General features: G+C 46.3%; 1 protein-coding gene across 1 annotated transcript in view; it reads right to left on the bottom strand.

Annotated features, from left to right (window-relative positions):
• Positions 1-261: 261 nt before the first annotated feature.
• Positions 262-22107, bottom strand: part of Gna14 (G protein subunit alpha 14) — a 136680-nt gene continuing 114834 nt past the window's right edge. Inside the window, exons 3-7 of the mRNA XM_050157192.1 lie at positions 11477-11631; positions 6998-7126; positions 5551-5680; positions 2841-2994; positions 262-1656 (exon numbers count right to left, since the gene is read on the bottom strand). Of these exons, the coding sequence (XP_050013149.1) occupies positions 1466-1656; positions 2841-2994; positions 5551-5680; positions 6998-7126; positions 11477-11631 (759 nt within the window). The 3' untranslated portion in view covers positions 262-1465. The remainder of the gene's footprint in view (positions 1657-2840; positions 2995-5550; positions 5681-6997; positions 7127-11476; positions 11632-22107) is intronic.

The following is a 22107-nucleotide window of genomic DNA, read 5'->3' as shown; positions in this document are numbered from 1 at the left end:
CACCCTAAGTACACACATACCTCCCAATGAGCAGTGGAAACAAAGCCATCCTAGGCCTTCAGTGTGAACCACTCTACTTCCTGGGGATCGGGATCTGCTCTGTTTACTGAGCCAGCTAGGAAGGATCTCCAGCATACAGAGATGAATGAAGACTTACTTCAAAATGGGGAAAACAGGAAAACTGCTGAGTTGTTGATAAGACTGTGGCATTTTTCATTTGAATAGAACCATCCACAAGCTCCAAGAAACACATATCATCAGTGCTCTTGGTAGAACAGTATATTCTCAGTATCCAGAAAGGCACAGTGTACACAGTTCAAGACATAGCAGATTTGCGATTACCACCAGTTTTGGCAAGGCTTACATGACATTTGTTAAACAAGTTATGCTTTAGCCATTCCGTCAGTTTATAAAGACCTGACCATACGCATTAAGATACACACATGCACTGTCTAGAGTCCGTTTCTCCTCTCGGCGTAGTCTTCACCACCAAATTGTGGCAAAATTAAATTAGAAGTTGGGATAATATTAATCTGGCTTAGAAAGTTGACCAGAATAGAACTGTTTTTTTTTTCTTTTAAGAAAACTTTGCTGGGGGCTTGCACAGCACCCTGGGTTCCATCCCAAGCATCGCATAAGCTGCTCGTGCTGACATACATCCTAGTACTTACTAACCTGTAAAATATCAATGTCAAATCATACAGTTTGAGACCTCCTGATGTCAGGAATAATTAGCAACAGGGTGAAAACTCTCCTGCTCTAATGAGGCTATATATATGAAGACAAGAGAATCAGAAGTTCAAGGTCATCCTCGACTGTACTATGTTTGAGACCAGCATAGAATACATGAGACCCTGTCTCAGAAAAGAAAATAATCTTAGCTGAACACCAACAATTCCAACAAACACTTGGGGAGTCCAGGCAGGAGGATCAAGGCCATCCTCAATTACACAGCAGATGTGAATTGGAAGCCTGCCTGGGTCACTTAAGGCCTTGCCTTTAACATCTGAGTTAAAGGGGGGGGTATGCATAGAAAGTCTTTGGTTGTTTGGTACAAATGTTAGATGAGGGGGAGAAATGTAAGAAATATCTTTCAAGGTTTATTTAAAAAGCATTAATTCTATTAAGATTTCTTAGTCACCTGAATTAATCCTAGAAGGCATGATCTGTAAATTAACAAGTCCTCTCTGTTAATGATCTGAATAGTGATTGAACATTTTAGTTTAAGAGGGGGGAGGGGCGTCACAGTAGCCTTTTGAAATTCTATAAAATACCAAACTCAGAAATTATGCCTGACCTCACAGCCAAAAGGTAAGTAAAGACAAGAGTTGATGACACTTAAAAGAGTTGGTAGAGCAAGTGTCCTTGAAGTTACACTATCCATCTCTGTCCCTGTGGGCTACGTAATGTCTGTGGAGGCTGGCCCAGAGATCACCCTCTGTCTGGGAGGAGTGGATCATAGCATTTACACCAAGTTGAATTCCCGGAGGTTTAGTTGGAGGATTGTGTCTTTGACAGCAGCAAACACAAAGCGGATATTCTCAGTGTCTGTAGCACACGTGAAGTGAGAATAGATGACCTTCTCTTTGTCAGGATTCTGGTCTTGATACAGCTTCAGGATAAAGTCCCTGGCGGCTTTGACATCTTGCTTTGGTCCTGGTCATGAGAGGAATAAAGATACAGATTCACCATCATGCCCTCCCATAATCCATTTTTATTGTATTTTCTTATTTCAGATCCTTTTTATTTCATATCTAAGGAAAGGTTACCTGGAATAGTTTATATTATATTTCACATGAATCTATAAAATGTTTTAAAAATATTTTGTTTTACGGAGTATATATGCATGTATACATACATGTGCCCAGAGAACAATTCCATGTTATCGTCGGGAATGCTATACACCTCCATTGACAAAGATCTTTCTTTGGCCTACAGCTCACCAACTAGGCTAGACTGACTGGCCAGCAAATCCCAGTGGTCTGCCTGTCTCTGTGATTATAAATTCTCATTATCATGCCTGCTTTTTTAGGTGAGTTCTAAGGATTGAACTTGGTCCTATGCTTGCTTCCAAAGCAAATGTTTTTACCAACTGAACCAGCCATTTCCTTGCCCAATGTTTGGTCTTTTTAAAGTGTCTACTGGTATCTAAAAATTGTACTGTAAAGTGATTTGTCTAAAAATAAGGGCCTAGTTTTGTTTTCTAACCACTAACTTGTACAGACAGGCAGCTGTGGGCTGGGGGAGGGGAGTGTGGCACAGAAACTAATGTTATTAGTTTGCTTTTAAAGCCTGACAGTTCGAAACTATACTGCCAGAGTGTTTAATCAAAGGAGGAGTATGCTGAAGCATGTAACATGTCATGCCAATTTCAAGAGTTTGCTATTTGAGACGTCTTGTGCCAGGAGTGATTAGTGAGCATGAGCACTGTCGCGTCTTGAGCAGGTTACATACATGAAGACTCCAGCACCCCCACAAAGCAGCATGTACTCTGGCTGAAACTGCAGGAGCCGGCTCTGCCAGAGAAAGCTGAGTGAGTGCATATGCAGCAGAATGACCAGGCTGCCAGGGCAACAGAAAGGGGTGGCACCCTAGTGCAAGCTGTAGACAGGTGCAGAAGGGTTTCCTAGGTGAGGCTCCCAAGTTGGGGCCTGACCAGTCAAGTGGAGTAAGCCAAATGAGCTGTCAAATGTATCCAGGCCCTCGCAGTGGCAGGTGTTGAGGTGAAGACACTATGAGAAGCATAATTTGAAGGGGGCACATGAGAGCCATCAGGGAGGCCCCCAGAAAGCTGGGGAGTCAATGTGGCTGGTGTGAGAGCCGCATCCCCCAATACTTACCTGTGTATTCTGGGAAATAACTAATTAGATGGGAGTACATGATTTTCTCTTCCAGAAGATCCTTCTTGTTTAAGAACAAAATTACAGATGAGTTCAGAAACCAGGGGTAGGTGATGATGGTTTTAAACAAGGCTTTGCTCTCTTCCATACGGTTCTAGGGAGAAACCAAATTAGGATTAAGTCAGAAAGAAAAGCAAGACTTGGAAACAGCATGCTAGGAGGCTGGGTATGTCCATCAGTCCTCTCCCCTTAAGGTCACTGTTCTTATAATGGCGAGAATGCGGGCCCAGCATTTGTCTTTCCACCCTGCCCCTCCCCCACACACCTGATTTTTCTCAGCATTTTTGGAGCACTAACGCTTCTCTTGCCCTAAACAAGGTTCTTGTGCAAACTTGTGCCTCAGGAGTATTGGAACACAGGAGGACCACAACCCTGAGCCCTCAGGCCTGCTAGACTGGTCAGAACAGAGATAAGACTGCAGAGCGTCTTAGCCACGCTTTACAAATCGGATGTTGTCCCAATTTCCCAATTTAGTGGATGACCACAGCACCCCCAAAAATTTAACTTTCCCAAGTCCATAGAGACAGGAGTCATGTGACAGTTGTACTCATGAACAATAATTTTAAACAACACGGTTTTTCCCCCCTAAGGAAAAAAGCAAGAACTTTCCTTTAGAGGAAGAAGCAACCCTAAACCATCGAAGCTCCGCACATGCTCCAAAGGGATGCGCCATGATTGTACTTCCCTACAAGCCCACACCTGGGCATTCTGCCACTCTGAAGACTGAGGTCCAGAAAGTTATTATCAGAGAATTAACTCATTCACTTTTAGAGATTCTCTAAAGTCTAGAATTATCTTAATCTCCAAAGGAAAAAAAAAATCTGTATGGCAGAATAGATGGATCCAATGCATATCAGGTGGAAGGAGTGGGCGGGAATAACAACCATTTATGTGTTCTCCAAACACCTGTGATTCCTATGGCTTTTGTAGGAGAAACGAATATGTTTAATTTCTAAGAAGATCGGTCTGGGCTCTTGGTGTGCTGAACACACACAATCCTTTGACTCTTCTGAGAAATACCACAAGTAACTCCTAAGAATTCCTATTTTTTTTTATGCTGAGAACTATCTCTTGAAATTCCTCTTGGGAGAGCTACAGCAGCCACTATTACTTTGATGGCACAAGTAAATGCGTTCCCCCTCCCCTAATTAACTAAGATAATGGAACTCCTCGGAGAGAAGCTTTCACTCAAGAGGTACAAGATATCATTTGTTCATGGGCCAGTGCTTAATCCAGGCAGCACATTGATGCTTGACATCCCTGTCCTTGAAACAAGAGCCAAGAACTCTTGCATACATTCAGAGGACATTGATATTCCTCAGAAAATAACCTTGCGAAGTGACCAACTGTCCTGGTCACTTTCTGTCAAAGCATCTAATGGAACTAGAGCCAGCCAGCACCTTGCAGCTTTGCAGGAGGCACAGTACCTGCCTGGACTGCCAGCCCCAGATGCCTAAATGAGACCTTGCAGGGGAGTAAGGCCAGATGCAGTCTCAGGTGCTGCTCTAATCTCTGAACTGCTCCATGTGTGGGCACCCCTGCTCTGACAGCCCAGCTAAGAGCCTAGTTTGGGAGCCGAGGGTCCACTCAGATGGTGTCTGTTAGAAACATACTGGGCTGGGGAGAACTAGCATGATGAAGCCACAGGTTCAGTCCACACAATGGCGCACAGGTATAATCCCAACACTTAAGAGGTGTAGTGGAAGGCTGGAGGATAATAAAGTGAAGGTTACCCTTTGCTTCATAGTCAGTTTGGGGCTAGTTTAAACTGCACAAAACCCAGTCTTGAAAGAGGTGGGATGGGGGAGAATTGTTAGACCATACTGTATGTATTAGGGTCTCTGAAGGGACTTGGAAATGAAACAGCCCCATTGGAACCCAGCAAATATAGCTGTAGCGCAGGACCCAAAAGGCAGTAATTTTTTTTACCAACATGCCACCAGCAGTAAGAACCTTAGCTTTGTGTATTGTGTATGTAGGTTGGATTTTTACATGGTTTCTAAGGGCTGGCTTGGTAAACTGAGCTCTCTTGACCCAGTCTGCTTTTTCCTGTTTTCCACCCTTCATGACCCATGACATTTACCTGGGGGGTGGGGGACGACTTTGTGAACATCCTTACTCTCAGACCGTAGCCGCCATCAGTCAGCTAATCAGAGTCTGGTATTTGACTCAGGAAATGTTCTTTGGGAAATTCTGGGCAACTAGTTTGGATCTAGGGTTCTGGTCCACAACTCTCAGTATGCAGTAGGCTGCACCATTTAAGTTCGTCACAGGAAGATGAAGTCTCTTCTGGTTGGTCGGTTTGTGCTTTTTTAGTTGTTTCTTGTCTTGTTTAGTTTTGGGTTTTGGTTTTTTTTTTTTTTTTAAGACTATGGAGCCTTGGCTAGCCAGGAACTCTCAGAGATCTGCCTGTCTTCGCCTCCTGAGTGCTGCGGCACCAAACCTGGCTCTGAAATCTGATGAGGCCTGTCTCAGGATGTGTTTTGTTGTTAAGTGACATGTGACAGTATTTAAGTTGCAGAGGACTATGGACATGGGTCTGCAGTGCACCAGTCGGTCGCATTAGTAACAGACACCTGAGCGCCGGCTTCTAGAAAACTGAAGAACTAAGACCGTCTTCCACAGTTACCACCCCACCCCGGCAGCATACCTCATTGTCACACTCGGCCAGGACCTGGTCATATTCACTCAGAGCAACCAAGAAAATGATGGAGGTGACGCTCTCAAAGCAGTGGATCCACTTCCGTCGCTCAGAGCGCTGGCCACCAACATCCACCATCCTGCTCAGCGGAGAGAGATGGTCAGAGTTGGAATGCACAGCTCCGGGAAACGGGACGCAGGCCTTTACACCACGGGGTTAGTAACCTTTGTGGTCCTCGGTGATTCAGAGGGAAGGGGTTCTTAAGGTTAGTGTTAGAACGGTGCTGCCCTGGGCAGTGGGGAACCATTGGTGGATTCCAAGCAAAGGACTCAGATGGAGCCTTCCTGGGGATGCTGGGTAAGAACCTGCTCCGGAAGTCCTTTACCCCAGCCGCCCACACGGAGTCCTAGGGCACAAATGGGACAAAGGCAAGCCATCTTCCTGGGACCTCTTCCGCAGGTCCTGTATTTAAATGTATGATTTGTATTCTGTCTTTGAGGACTTTACCTGTGTGACATGCACATGAGACCAGGGGCCGGAGGCCAAAAGAGGCCACTAGGGCTCCTGGAGCTGGAGTTACAGGTAGCTGTGAGCCACTCGGTGGAGGTGCGGGCATTTCAATCCAGTCCTGTTGGGACTAATTGAGTCCTGGCCTTGAACTGCTCTTCCCTGTCTAGAGCCTTCTAATTGAAGTTACTAGAAGCTGTGCCTAGCTAAGAGGATCAGAGGATGGGATTTTCACCTGTTGGTCATTGACTGCAGGGTATTTAAGCCTCCATGGTGCTATTAAAGAGGGGCTTTTGGTACCAGTGTTAGAAGGTCTGTGTGTCGGTCTGTCTCTGCGTGTGTATTCTCAACCTCCAGCCCCTTGCCAGAAGCTCACAAACTGGGTTCTAGCGCATAGAGTGCAGACGGGGTCCCCCGGTGCACGGCATAGTCCTGTGGCTCTGAAGGCAAAACCTGGCCACCAAAACTCTGGCAAACTCATTCTGAGATGCCTGGGAGGTTGCAAGCAGCCTTTGGAGTTGAAAAGGTTTAAACCCACTGGTCAGCTAGGGAGAGAGCTCCCATTAAATGAGACATGAAGAGTATTTATATACCACCCTCTCCACGTGACAACGCTGAAGGAGAGCTAAACGGAACAATAACACTGAACTCGATGTGGGAGGGCTAGACAGGTGTGCAATGATTGTCGTTAGGAAGGATAGAGGAATAATAGATACACGAGCTTCGAGGGGTCGGAGAGGAGGCTCAGGGGTTAAGAACTCCCGTTGCTTTTCAAAGGGCCTGAGTTCAGTCTGAGCACCCACATGGTGATCCAGGGGATCTGATGCCCTCGTCAATCTCTAGTGACTCCGGCACACACACACACACACACACACACACACACACACCTCAGGACATGTCCCCCGAACAGACTGACCCTTAAAGGCCTCTGTCTGGGAGACAGACTTACCGGAAGATGATGTTCTCCAAGTCAAATGGATACTCTATGATGCCGGTGGTGGGCACCCGAACACGAAGGACATCCTGTTGCGTTGGCACGAAAGAGGGCATGGCGATTCGGTCAATGTCAGTCAGGTAACTGTGACATTAAAGAGTTGAGACGCTGAGGCTCCGTTGTGAGAAAGGAAAGCAGCCTTCCTTGCTCAAGGGAAGTCCTCCCCGACCACAGGGCCCACACAAGACTTGGAGACCAGCAGTAACATGCAGAGGTGACTATGCCAGGCCTCGATCCTCCCAAGACCATTCTGAAGGGGTCAGGACTCAGGTAAATCTGGAAGCTTTCTGAGAATGCAGGCCACCCCATCCCAGTTCCCAGCTGCATCATCTCTGTGGCCATGAGGGAAGCAGCAACCTAGAGACCAAGGAGGGGGGAGACGATACCGGCCCCTCACCCGCCAGACCCACCCACTTGCCTCTACCCAAGAACATTAATAAATAGACATTGTTCTCCGAAGGCTCCGATCAGTGATAAGAACAGCTTCTATGAAAATACGCAGTCGTCAAACAGGCCATGAAACAATTCTCTCAAAATAAGAGCATTTTCCTGTTAAGAACCCTGGGAAGTGAGACATCTAAAATAATCCAAAGTTTGTCTCATGGTATTTGGTATTTATGTGTAGTAAAGTTCTGACTTTAAAATACATGTGGTTTTTTTTTTTCTAAAGTCAAATAAAAGAATGCCTTTAAAATACACTTCACCAGGGAGAGTAGCTCAGTTTTCAGAGTACTTGCCTAGCATGCACACAGCGTGGGGTTAAAGCCAGCACCTCCTACAACATGGTGGCGCATGCCTGCAATCCCAGCACTCAGGAGGTAGAGGTAGGAGGATCCGAAGTTTAGGGTCACATGGAGAGTCCAAGGCCGGCCTGGGCTAGAGACTGTGTCTTCAAAAAATCACTTAAGTCCTTACAAAAGACCTCAGCTAGCAACGACGTTGTCTCTGCTGCTTTCTCTAGCACATCCTAAATATCCAGGGCTGAGCACATTGCCCTGGCGATAGACCTCACCAACTTCACACTGCTGGGCCCGCTTTTTAGCAGCACTCTCCCTGTATCCTGTGTCCTGCTCCACCCATGGCCATTTATGATCCAAAAGAAAAAAAATGGGAAAATAATACCGGAAGTAAGTAATTCATTTTCTTTTTGTGTTGCTTTTGTGTTTCGCAAAGCTACAGACAACAATTCATGAGATTCCAATCCAGTGCCATTCTGAGTAGCAGGATAAGATCCGTCACTGGTCCTTTATGTGCAACAGGCTTCTCCTAGTGTATCCCACCCACCTGGTAGTCACTCAGTAGCTGGGCCAGTTATCCCACTAACTGCCATGGGATCACAGCGCTGGTAACCAAATAGCTCAACTTTTACTCACTAGCTCTTGCTATACCTAATTTATCAGTTCATCTTATGCTGCGTCTGTATAGGGAAAAACATAGAATACAATGCCATCATCTGTGATTTGGGGCATCTGCTGGGGACTCTGAAAGTGGCCCAAAATTATGAATGGGTGAGAAGGGAGACACACCACAGTGATGGGTGGACTGAAGAGTGATTAGAACAGCAGACCGTGCCATTTCTAAGGTTAGAGGGCATTGGTTGGTAGCCACATAGCCCTTGGCATGCTATCTGGTACACTCACCTGGGCAGTATAAATGCAAATCTAAGCCAGGTGGTGGTGGCGCATACCCTTTTATCCTGGCACTCGGGAGGCAGAGACAGGCAGATCTCTGTGAGTTTGAGGCCAGCCTGGTCTACAAGAGTGAGTTCCAGGACAGACACCAAAGCTACACAGAGAAACCCTGTCTTGAAAAAAAAATGCATATCTAAAAATGCAGACATTACTAGCAGATGACAGAGAACTGTAAGACTTTAAGACAATCCTGAAGCTATTTTTGACAATTCTGAATCCTCTCAGCCTCTGTGCCATAGTGCTTCCCCTCCTCCCCTGGGAACCAAGGACCTAACAGCTACACTCGCACGTACTCAGTTCCTGAACAATTACCTATATACGTATGCTTTGGTTCGGTCCCCTGGGAAACGGGGTCAAAATGACCTCTTACCTCATCTGATCTGGCAACAGCTCTCCAGTCAATTATTGGTAATAGCCCTTTCAAATAAGCCAATCAGAATAGTCAAAGAACAACCCCCCTTGCTTCTGTGACCCCTTTAAAAGTAAACTGTACCAGCTATTCGAGGTCTCTCGGCTTCCCGAATGCTGAGGGACCCTGTCATGACAGAATTAATAAAATCCTCATGCTTTTGCATCGGCTGTGGTGTGTGAGGTAGTCTCTGGGGGCGACTCCTTCTCGGTGTTTGGACGCTAGAGCAACAGAACCAGAGGCCTGAACCAAGAAAATGCACAAATAACCTTTTATTCCCTTTTTTTTTTAAGACAGGGTCTAGCCTAGGGTCACAGGCTGGCTGGAGATCCTCCTGCTCCTGCCTCCCCAGGCTGCTATCCCAGGCCTGTGCCACCACACCTACAGACTCTCAGGACTGGCATATGTCTGCCTTTATTAATTGCTGTTGTCTTCTGTATAATCCGTTTACCTCCCCGGCCATCCCGCCATGCCTCCCAGTGAACTTGCTTAAGTTTTCATGATTTCCACTGAACTAGTCCTACAGCAGTTCTGGTAAGCTTTCTCCAAATGGGTGTGAACCCACAACACTGTCACAACACCAGCAACAGCAGGCTGCTTCTGGGAGGGAATTGGGGGTGGGGAGTGGCTGTGAGCAGCCCCCTGACTCCCTAGACTTTCTTCCTCCCTTCTCCATTGCCAACGTCGTGGCTTCTTTTCTTTTCCTGACATGGTGATTTTTTGCTGATGTAGTTGGATCAGCTGCTCCAACCTGGAATTAATTGCACACTGCCTGGGACGAATGTCTAGGCAAGGTCACTAAAGCCACATAAACTAACCATGCCTTTCCTGACAGCTGTTTTGTCCGATTTGAGCTAGCTCAAGAGAAGGCCAACACTTATGAGAAATCGGGTGTTTTGGGGGTGGGGGTGTCATGGTCCTGGGAGGAGGGGAAAAGATGAGCTACAGAAGTACAAACAGACAGCAACCCAAGAAATAGTCTGTGCGCTCAGTCACCTACTGGATGACACACAGTCCCCGGGGACTCTTAAGAAAGGGAAACGTTGCAGTCTCTCCAAGGTGGTGTGCAATAGAGATTTTGGTGGGGTGATGGTTTAAAGCTCTATGGATCCAAAATACGGAAGAGGTAGGACTTTCTGAAAGGGTCAAAAAGTTTTGTGTGAAGAAGATTTTCTCATGTGTCTCATACAATAAAAATAGTCTTTCTTTAGTTTTTCAACTGTCCTACCTCAGTATACAATTATTAATTTTGAAACTTTCGCTTCAAGCTAATCATTAAACATCTTCAATGAATGATGATATACATTTTACATAACACAATATACATACTTAACATTTTAAAATATAGACAAAAAACTCACTACTACCCATTGTGATAACCCAACTGGGATGAAACATGTTAAAAAAATAAAAACAAAAATGTTCAGAAAAAGGTAAAACATTTTTTTTAAATTGAGATGTTGTCAAAATGTAAAATTAGCAGGCTTCACATTGTGCACAGACATGCATGCAGAACACTCATAAACAAAACAATAAAATCAAATATATGCATGATAGCAATGTCTATTCTACTTTTTAATTTTTTTTGAGATAGGGTTCTCTGTAGATTTGAAGCCTGTCCTGACACTAGCTCTTGAAGACCAGCCTGTCCACAAACTTATAGATATCCACCTGCCTCTGCCTCCTGAATCCTGGGATTAAAGGCCTGTGCCACCACCATCTGGCTTCTACTTTTTAATCTTAATGGAAAATTTTGTGACTATTGGAAAACATTGAAAAACTAAATGTAAATGCAAAGAAAAAAGTGATACTGTGATGGCAAATATTTATGAAACATAAATATGGACTTTGGAAATATGTGATGGCCATGTGGTTAGTTTACAAAAATGTAGAACAATAAAATGATAGTTTTTAAAAACTAAAAAAAAAAAAAAAGTTTTGTGTGCTGGTCCTGCAGATACCGATGTCTACCACTAGAGGGTAGCGCAAGACCAGTGGCTGATTTAAGTAAATCCTACACCTGCCTGTGGTTTCCAAAGGAGTACCTCGAGAAGAAAGGGCACCGCCAGGGCAGGTGTGTTCTTTGCTTAAGTTACAATTCCAGCACCTTAGATCCATTCTGCTAAGGGAATTTCCAATTTAATTAGGTGGGCAAAAGTGGGTACTGACCCCAGGGTACATATAGGAACCCAGAGAAAATTAGGAAAGAAAATGCTAAGAGTCAGAGCCAGGGGTCGGGAAAGACCACCCCCTTTCCTCAGAGCAAGGAGTAAAGTCTTGCAGAGTTGGCCTAAGAGCAGGGTGGCCGCGGCTGTGTCGGGGCGGAGTACTCACTACTTAGCCGAGTCTGACAGCTGGTATTCCCGCCTCCTGTCGTAACACTCCTGGATTCCCGGATCCAGCCACAGCTGCTTGATGGCTGCCACCTGGTCCCGGGAGAGTGCCGAGACTTTGTCTACTTCCACTTCTCTGATGATCTGGGCATTTTCCTAGTCGAAGGAAAGAAAACATTGCATTAAGCAAAGGCCAGGCTAGCAGATGTGGGGATTATCTTGCTCTGGATCCTGGGTGGAGGGTTCTGATAGGTACGGGGCTGTGCGCAGCAAGTCCTCAGAAACTGGTAGATTGTGTGGAGCAATTTGATTGCACAGTCTGGGGAGGTAAACCGCAGATGACACCAGATCTGCCCCTCAAGTCCAGCGATACTGAGGCAGCTGCTCAGACGCAGCCCTCAATAGTGAACAGAGACATGTCTGCGGTGCCGTCTGCTCATTACCACATCTGTGTAGCCAGTGTATACACAAAGGGTTGCATTGGTGGCGCAGCAGGGTTGTGTGGTAGAAGTGCCCCCCCCCGCCCCCGGGTATAAGAACAGGGGCACACTATCTCTGATAATAAAAAATCAATGCCAATTGTCAGCCGGATATTTTTCTCTTCCCTAAGTCTTTTTCTTTTTCTTTTTTTTTCATTTTATTTAATTCTTTGAAGTGGATTTTACTTTGCAGAACAGCATTAGGTTCAACAGAAAGCTTCCACTCAACAGCAAGTTCCCACATTCCAACCATATAGTCCCGTGAATCACTGCGCACCGAGGAACCGCTCCCAAAGCACCTGCTTTGCACACTAATCTCTAGCCTGCGTTGATCACACAATTATTGCTCTATTATCACACTAATGATTACAGCTGGGAGCTCTGTGAGAGCATACACCCAGTAAATATTTCTCATTTACAAAACCATCACATATCCACCTCACAGGAGCCTCTGCATCTAGTCCTCCCACTGTCGCTAGCCAGAGAGAGTGATGGAAGCCCTGGAGTCCTCTACACCTGCAGACAAGGAAGAAGAATGTGGACCAGTGGGCAGGAAGTTCTGTGAGCAGGCCTACGCGGAGAAGACATCACTTCTAGAGACAGTTCATGAGCCAGGATTGGTCAAAGTGAGGAGGAGTCAGGGACACTTGGCTTCTTGGACTCACATGGAAAAGGAAGTGGAGCTGGGGAAAAGCTGAGCAAGGACTGTCCCACTTACAGACTCACGAAACCTCTTTGCCACGGTGACGCCTCTTTAATTCTAATGTAGCCAGTAAAACTACAACTGGTGGCCAAATCCAGCCCCCGACCCAGTGTGTGAACAGGCGTGCCTGTCACACTGCCTCCTTTCACGCTGACCACAACAGTGCCAAGTTGCTGGTCAGAACCCAGATGTGTAAGGCTTTAAACATCCCCATGGCCATTCGCAAAACAATGCTTGCTAATCCCAGAAACAGCTGGATAACTAAATGCATCCACACAGCACACCACTGTCCCTCGATTCCTGAATCAGTCATCCGGGGTCTGCTTTATGAAGGAATCACTGCACTGGGTCCTAACGGGTACAAGAATGTGGCTGGAAAACATCATAAGCTGTTCTCACATTCAACCTGACGGTCCCACAGAGAAGATGCTCACAGACATCCAGAGTGGGGGAGAAGAACCAGAGAAAAATGAACTCAGTGAGTATGAGGGGAAAAGGAGAGGAGGAGGGGAAGGAAGAAAGAGAGACAGAGAGAGAAGAGGGAGAAAGGGATGGGAGGGGTATTCTATCTATACAAATGTATCCACTCTAAGACTTCCAAAGAGCAATGGCCTGCCAGGGCTAAGTTAGACTGGGACCTTGTCCTGGGACTAGAATCCTAGAGCGAAATGAAACGAAAGCACCACCCAGCGGGAAACACTGAAAAGGTTCTCATTTTGATTCTTTTTACAAAATATAGGGAATTTTCTAACTTTTTCACTTGAATTACTTTTTTTAAAGAAGCCATGGTAGTGTGTACTAGTTGCCCAGAGGTTTAATACCAAACTGCTTGCTTTTTATAAAGTCTTTATGTTGTGTCAATCAGCTCGGGGCCAATGAACATGACATCCCAGACGTCATGCTGACCTCAGTGGAGGTGGACACCCCACCCCAATTCTACCTAGACTACTAGAAGCCAGGGACCTGCCTCCAAAGAGGACTTCTACATAATTCTAAATCATTCCCATCTCCCGGATGTTGTGAAATATTTGTTTGATGATGCAAAGATGTGTTGCATTCTTTTATGTTGCATTTGTTTAACTCTGTGAAGCTGTGTTAGTTTGCCTGTCTAAAACACCTGATTGCTCTAATAAAGAGCTCAACAGCCAATAACTAGGCAGGGAAGAGAAATAGGTAGGGTGGCAGGTAGAGAGAATAAATAGGAGGAGATCTAGGCTGAAAAGAGGGAGGAATAAGAGGATGACAGAGGCCAGCTACCAGCCATAAAACAAGCCATGGAGTAAAAAGGGAAGAAAGACATATAGAATTAAGAAAGGTAAAAACTCCGGAGACAAAAATCATAGTTAAAGAGAAACAGGTTAATTTAAGTTAGAAAAACTGGCTAGAAACAAGCCAAGCTAAGCCCGGGCATTCATAAGTAAGAATAAATCTCCATGTATTTATTTGGGAGATAGATGGCAGACCCCTACCCCAAAAGTAAAACAAACCAACTACATCCTAAAGCAGGTTTCATGAACAACCAACGGCATATGGAGGGAAACCCCTCTGTTGAACAATTGCAGCTAGGCAAAGCCACACTGAAGAAGCAGCATTGAGAAGCACCAGGCCAGAGCCCGTATCTGGACTTCTCGGCTTCAAGCCCACCTTAGGGCCAGGCACAGTTCCAGAATTCTTGCAGATACTTCTACTGCTTCTGAGCATCTCCTTCCTCCTGGGCATGCAGCAAGAAAACTCACAGGCAGGGGAGCAAAGGCACTGGGAACTGGAGCTGGGCAGGAAATGGCATTCCAGCCGTCCATGGCCCTCTACGCCTGGCAGCCATTGAGAAAACATGAGGATTCTGGTTCCCGCTGGTCCCTTCCTGTCTTCAGTTGGGTTCGTCTCACTGTTCCTGACACGCAAACCGGTTCAAACTGGCTCAAACCTGTTACGACTAGTTCAAACCAGTTCTGACGGGTTTAGACCTGCTCAAACCGGCCCCAACCTGTTCAGACCAGTTTAGGCCAGTTCAGACCAGTTCAAACTGGCTCCGACTAGTTCAACCAGGTCCCAACCGGTTCAAACAGGTTCCGACCAGTTTAGGTTGGTCCCGACCAGTTCAGACCAGTCTAGGCCGGTTCTGACCAGTTCCAACTGGCTCAAACCGGTTCTGACTGGTCCCAACCAGTTCAAAGCAGTTCTGACCAGTTTAGACCAGGTCAAACCGGCCCCAACTGGTTCAGATAGGCTCAAACGAGTCACGACCAGTTTAAACCAGTTCCGATGAGCTCAAACCAGTCCCACCCTGTTCAGGCAGGCCCAAACCGGCCATAACCAGCTCAAACTGGTTCCGGCCGGTTAAAACCAGTTCAGACTATTCAGAACAGCCTTGATCAGTTCACACTGGTTCCAACCGATTTAGACCGGCTTAAAACTGGTTATGACCAGTTCAAACTGGTTCCGACCGGTCCGAACCAGTCCCAACCGGTTTTGACCTGCTCAAACCGGTTCCGGCCAGTTCTGCCCGGTCCCAGCAGGTTCAGACTGGTCTAGGCCAGTTCCGACTGGTTCCAACCGGCTCAAACCAGTTCTGACCGGTCCTGACCAGTTCAAACTGGTTCCAACCAGTTTTGACTGGTGCGGAGCAGACTATGTGGGTCTTCCATGTCAAAACATTTCCACTTTCCAGGGCTGTTGTCGGCACCAGCAAATATAACATGCTTAGCTCAGGCCTGGACACAGGAGACTTTCAGCAGAGGCCAGCAGAGGGTACTGGATCCCCTAGAGCTGAAGTCATGGACCACTGTGAGCAGCCTGATGTGTCCTTAGAAGTTCATGAGGGCTCGCAGCTCACAGGTCCTGTGTGTGCTCTGTTCAGCTAAGCTTCCTTCCTTTGTGTTAGGAGAGGTCACTTATTCTACAGTGATTGCTTTTTAAAAGTAGATAATTTTATGGTTTCAATGTATTGTACAAGAAAATAAATTAAAAAGAAAATCATCACACAAAGTGAATAATTATTATGTGACATTCTAGAGTCTATAATGAGCAGTGTCTCACTTAGTCATTACAATCCTAGGGAAGTTAATAACTTAATATCCCTACATAAATGAAGACTAGTGAAGGCAAAAGATAGTGGAACAGGGCTCAAGCCATTAGCAGTCATACCATGCTCATTTAAATATATTAGTATTTTAAAGGGAGGAAGGAGTGTGGAGATGGTTGCCTATTAAATCCTCTAGGCTGAGAAGAGAGTCATTAGTGCTAGGCCTACAGACGTGTGACCAGAGAGTTGTTTTTGCACACCATGTCTAGCGACTGCTCTGCTGTACTCTAGTTCTTTGGAGGACAAAACTCAATTTCCCTCTTAAAGGAGAGAAGGGGGTCTAGAGAGATGGTGTATCAGTTAAGAGCATTACTGCTCTTACAGAGAATCCAGTTTCAGTTCCCAGCACCTATATCAGGCTACTCACAATGGGCTGTGACTCCAGCTCCAGGGGAATCCAGCACCCTCTTCTGGCTTCTATGGGCACCTGCACTCACATGCACATACCTACTCACAGATATACACAATTAAACATAGAATTTTTCCTCCTCCTCATTCTTCTGCTAAGAAAGGAAGAGGCATTCAGAGATAAAAAAAAAAGGTTTCTACAGGAGTGGAAAAAATCTGTACGGGAGCATTTAATGCCAGCTGTTTTTATGCAGAAGGCTTTGAAATACTTTCCTTAAAAGAGGGCGGAAAGTCAAGGTTAGCAGCACACAGCCTGAAGGTGCACCCTTGATGCCAGCCCACACAGTCTTTAACTCTTTCTCTAAAGAGTATGACTGTGTGTTTTTCTTGTCTTGTTTGGTTTAGATGTATTACGTAGCCCATGCTGTCCTCAAATGTATGTTCTTCCTGCCTCTGCCTTCTGAGGATATAGGCAGCAGGCACACTACACTGGCATACCTGGCTCGAGAAAGAGTCCTCACGACAGTCACTAATGTGCATTAGCAGTTAACATGAACATCGGTATCAATATGTTTGCAGAAAATAAGCATCAGCGACTATCAGGGACCATAAACAGTGCGGAAAAGCAAGAGCACTGGGCCACAGGTCACATTCTTATGACTCATGTCTCCATCTAGTGGCCTCTTCTGTAACTGCATGTACCATGCAGGTAGCTTTGTACCCTGCGCCCATAAAGTCTCAGGCAAACTGCAGGGCTAAGGACTACATTGCAGTCTCTCTCTGAGGTAATATTACCCTAATGACCCACACAGTCTTATCCTTTAAGGAAAGAGGGGAAAGAACGAGTTAGATTCTAATGGAAGATATTCTGTTGGGGCCACTTTTGAAGCTAACGAAACAATCCCCCGGATTTGAGTGCCTTGGAGGACCGGCTTCTATCAAATCCTCTGAGGTGTTTGAAGGTGATGAGAGGGTCCACTAGTGGTGAAGTACTTGAGGTATGGGGATGAGAAAAGCTGTCCCTGGCGCTAAGGCCTCAAGGCTCTACCGCTAGCTTTTGCTGCCCTATGCATAGCTGCCCATGAAGGCGGCCCGTTTCTTTGTACACTAGGACCTGTTTGTGGCTGAACTACTCATTTTGTAGGATTTACATTGTGCTCCTAACAACTGTTTCCCATTGCTTCTCTTTCATTGCAAAAACGCACTCACATCCAGGCAGTAGACCCCACGCCACCCGCCACCCTTCGCTGCTATCCCTGCTCAGTGATGGTTTCAGCCGAGTGGGTTCATCCTGCACATCAAAGCTGGTGTGTTTGAAACTCAGATGTCGCAACACATCTCCAGAGAGCCATCCACCAACAATTCCACCCCCACCGCCTTTATTTTCTGGTGCCTCACTTTTTCCAGTCTTTTCAATAGGTTGAAAAACTACTAAGCAGACAACAAATATGTGGGTCACAGCTTGCTTTAATAATGTGTTTTGGAAATGGTTTTAATCCTGGATGCATGCTTGGTGGTTGTTTTCCTTTTGCAGTGAGAACCCACAGGCATTTCGGCCTAGGAACGGAATGGAAGAAGCAGGAGGTTCTTGTTTCCCAAGGACCCCTAGTCCTCTGCTCCGTGGAAAGCCACTGTTCCTCCCCAGCCCTGCAGGCCTCAGAGCCCAAGCCTTGCCCTCGGGCTAGAGAGGACGTAAAAAGAGGTGCTGACCTCTGGTAGCAACCAGCTTTTCCTCTGCTAGCTCTGCCTTAAAGCAAAACCAGCTCAGAGCGTACAGCTTTGAAGGGGCCAAAAAGCTTTCAGAGAACTCAGGGTGTTCTGCAGTATGTGAGGCTGGGGACTGCCTTGGTCAAGTCCTGGTTGTGGTTAGACAGAAAGCCAAGGACCGGGCTGACTCATGCCCATGAGGCTGTGGTGTCTCCAATGCCAGTGGAAAGAGACCCCATCGTAGCTGGACAAGGTTAGATCGGGGTCTGGATTTAATTAACAAAGCAATCAAAGGCTCATCAGGACACAGGGCCAAATAAAAGTACAGTACACGAGTCTGACGTTCAGACACATAACGAGTACTTTTTAAATACGAGTATGGCCCCTTGCATTTAATAAAAACCCATAATCTAGAATATGAGTTCAAGTCACTGCGGTAGAGACACTGAAAAGTTGCTTGCTCAGGATTGGGGGCTGTTTATCATTCCTTCCATTCTGCTATCAAATAGTAAGAAAGATCCCTGAGGGCAAGATCCCATCCATTAAAGGCTCCAAAGGCTTGTGACTTACAAAGTTATTGGAAAGGAAGGAGAATGAGCTGAGAAGGCCACCGATTATGTTCTCTGCTTGACAGCCACTGCCTAGTGAAGTGTTTCCCTAGGGTCAGCTTGGAAGGTATGCAGGCTGCTGCAACCATGACCCATGGTTCCATTCTGAGCTGGCAGCAGAATATGGTGACATCAGGTGCTGGGTTTAGCACCTCCTTCTGATAAGGTATGTTTGAACATTTGATCCCCTATTGGTAGTGCAGTTTGGAGAGGTTATGGAGCCATAAGGAGGCTGTTGGAGGAAGTACGTCATGGGGTTGGGCTTTAAGGGTTTGTAGTCTTTCAGCACTTCCTGTTCTCATTCTTTACTTCCTGTGTGTGGATGAAAGACGTGATCATCCAGCTTCCTGTTCTAGCTGTCTGCTTCATCGTCTTGGATTTCCCCTCTGGAACCACAAGCTAAAATAAATTCTTTCTTCTCCAACTAGCTTTTGCTCATGGTATTTCATCACAGCCAGAAAAACACAACTAATACACATTATCCAGGTGACACTTGTTTCATAGGCATGGAAGAAGCAAGAGGGACAGGGCCATAGAGACTCCTGCCAATGTGCAGCATGGTTGAATTCTTTGCAAGGCGGCCCTGAGGATGTGGGGGCGTGAGGATGGCCATGTCTAGGACACCTATGCCTCGGACTCAAGGGATCATCAAAACCTTGCTCTGATATGAGTATTGATGCTGATAGCATGTACAGACAACATCAGTCACAACTTCTTCCTACTGCAGCCTGAGACTGCTCCCCTCCCAGAGACCACCTCCTGATATGAGCCAGCCTGCTTCCTTGTTCAGCCTCGTCATCCCTGCCATGACGGTATTCTCAAACTGCGAACCAAATAAACTCTTCCTTAAGCTGTTTGACCTCCGTGACTTCATCTCCATCTGTATCTATATCCCTCCGGGACAACTCAAGACACTGAGGCCGAAGCACAGAGTAAGAGATGAGTTTGAGTCCCCAACTTTTCAGTGGATGTCATAAAGCACAGCGCCTCGAAATCCACACTTGTGTTGGTCACCACTGAGTCCACCACCAGGGTACAGTAAAGTGACAGCAAACTGGGGACTCTTAAGACTCTTAGTTCCCATAAGCAGTCTTTACTTGTGGTGTAAATAAAGAAAGTAACCGTGGTTTCTTCTTGTAACCAGCACATCAGCAGTGCACCCCTAAACAGCTGGCGCGTGGGCACCGAAAGACCCGAGTCTGCTAATGAAAACAAGTTGGTGTCGTTAGATGTCCTTTTAAAAATCCTGCCTCACACATGAACTGGTCAGTTCTGAGTCGATGCTGACCTTTGCTTTACCCCCTCCCCGTGCAGCTCCAACAGAACCAAGGCCGGGGGATTAAATATAAAATAAAACGGACCTTTATCCTTAACCTTTAGTTTTTAACTCCAGCCAAACATTTCTGTCATTTAGAGAGCGTGATTTGCTCTTAGATAAAGGGTTTTTCCCCCTTCCACAGAGAACATGTGTAGCTTCTCCAGTGGCATCAAAAGCAATTAGAAGTGCTTCAAAATGATCGTTTGGCTTCCATTTCAGCGGTGAGTGGTGGCAGAATGATGTGATGCCAACTTCAAAAGCAAAGATCCCACAAGACCATCAAAGCCAGGGAATCCAGGACCAGGAGCAACTGGCCAGCCTGACATGTCCAGACAGCCTGCAGGGCTAAACCTCAAGAGGAGTCAGGCCCTTCAGCATGGGGAAACCGCATGTGCAGATTCTAACATACCCACAATGACTTCTCATGTCACCAAAGAAAAGAAGGGAAAAGAAACAATTTCAGTGCCCTCTACTGTTACCCACATCACCCTTACTGGACTCTTCTTGGCGTGCATTTAAATTAGTCTGATGCATGTCCAAATGTGTGTGACTACATACATGTGAGCATGTATGTAGGTAAGGGTTTGGTGCTGGGTTCAAACTCAGGGCACATAGCATACCAGGCAAGTGCTCTACCAAGTCCATAACCTTTCTTTAGTTAAGGGTTTCCGACTACAAGGTCCTTGTTTTACCCTTTTTTTTTCTAAGAAACAGAAATCTTATAGCATTCTCGTTTCCCTCTCACTTAAAAACCTTACTGATGTATAATTTCAATACAGTTTACTGATCTGAAACGTCAGTCAATATTCAGAGTTGCACAACTCTCACAACTAACTTTAGAACATTTCTATCGACCCCTAGAAGACCCACAGTAATCTGTGGGTTAAACGGCACCCTCCACCCAGATGTACTGAAGTTCAAATCCACTGCATCTTAGATGGCATCCTGCTTGGAAACAGTCTTTCCAGACATAATCTGGATACGATGAGGTCATTACGATGGGCCCAGATCCGGTCTGACAGATCCCTTTACACGTGTCTCGGTCTTTAGCGCTGAAAACCACTATAATCACAAATACCTGGTTAGAATGGTCTTCTTTTCCACCTCACGAGCGCAACTTCCAATCCCTCATGTGGCTCTACTGCCCACACACAAGGCTTGCCGTGCAGGGTGGACATCTGTAGTATTTACCAATATTCCAGGGCCTTCTTTCCCGAGGAACACAGAGAGATCTTCTTTCCCTTGGGATGGGGGTGGTTTGCAAGGCCAGCAGGGGTCCTTACTTGCTCCATGCTTCTCTACTGTCTCATCTCTCCCAGTGAGTCACAGAGACTTGTGATGATCATACAATGTGCATGTGCCCATTAGCCCGGAACCCAACTGATAACCATGGGAAGTGGAGCCCTCAGCCCTTCGGTGAGTCAGAGAGCGTGAGCAAAGTGTGTGTGTCCTAAGCCACCAGAGCTGGGGACTGTTTGTTTTTAGCTGCTGCTCCTTTTGACTTATCGTAACTCTTCAGAATGCTATTCTCTTTAAAACTCTGGTTTCATACTACACACACACACACACACACACACACACACACACACACACATTCACACATGCGAGCCTGGTTCAGGCAGTTTTATCTCTCAGTAGCCACATAAAATTCATACCCCGCAGCAAGGTCACATGGTATCAGGTGACCTACACAAACCCTGCCCATCTGTGTGTCCCAGCTTTACAAATATGCCCCCTCGTTCTTTTCTCTCTCATGACAAGGAGCTGAATGAGACCGTCACCCAGTACAGGTTACCTGTTCCTTCCTTCCCTTTACATGGGAACGTCCATCTACCCTTCCAGACTCAGCACATGACACGCTCGCTGTTGGCAACACAAAAGGCTGGACCAGGAAGGGGTGAGCAGGCAGAAACAGATAAGGCACTTATGTGCAAGTTGTTAAGAGAGAAGCTCAGAAAATAGTTCTAGGATCAACTACACATTTTTGCCTTTTGGAAAAAAAGGGGAATTGTACCAAACTATGTACAAGCATGTGTCAGAGGTCCATTTCATGTACTTCCGGAGGCCAAGTTAACATCCACGAAAAAGCCAGTTTGGTTAACACGTATTAGCTTGAGTGAGCAACAGTCTCCCTCGGGGCCTACCTCATGCCGAGGATGTTTGCATCCGTGGCTGCTCAGTACGGTGAACCCCCGTTATGTCCCACATCTGCCGGGGACAACCTCGTGGTTTCCACTGCAGCCTCGCAGCCCCCAGGCTGCACAAGCATTCCCATAGTGGTGTCATCACACCATGGACGTGTACAACCAAGAATTTGGCCCATGAAGTATCATAGACGGTGTGGCTTTAGGGAGACCTTGAGCAGTGGGCCTGCCGTGGTGTGAACT

This window comes from Alexandromys fortis, unplaced genomic scaffold (genome assembly GCF_014885135.2).
Source record: "Alexandromys fortis isolate MF-2015 unplaced genomic scaffold, M_Fortis_MF-2015_v1.1 scaffold_10, whole genome shotgun sequence".
Lineage (NCBI taxonomy): Eukaryota > Metazoa > Chordata > Mammalia > Rodentia > Cricetidae > Alexandromys > Alexandromys fortis.
Note: the sequence above shows the minus strand (reverse complement) of the source record. Positions and strands in the feature narration are given on the sequence as shown.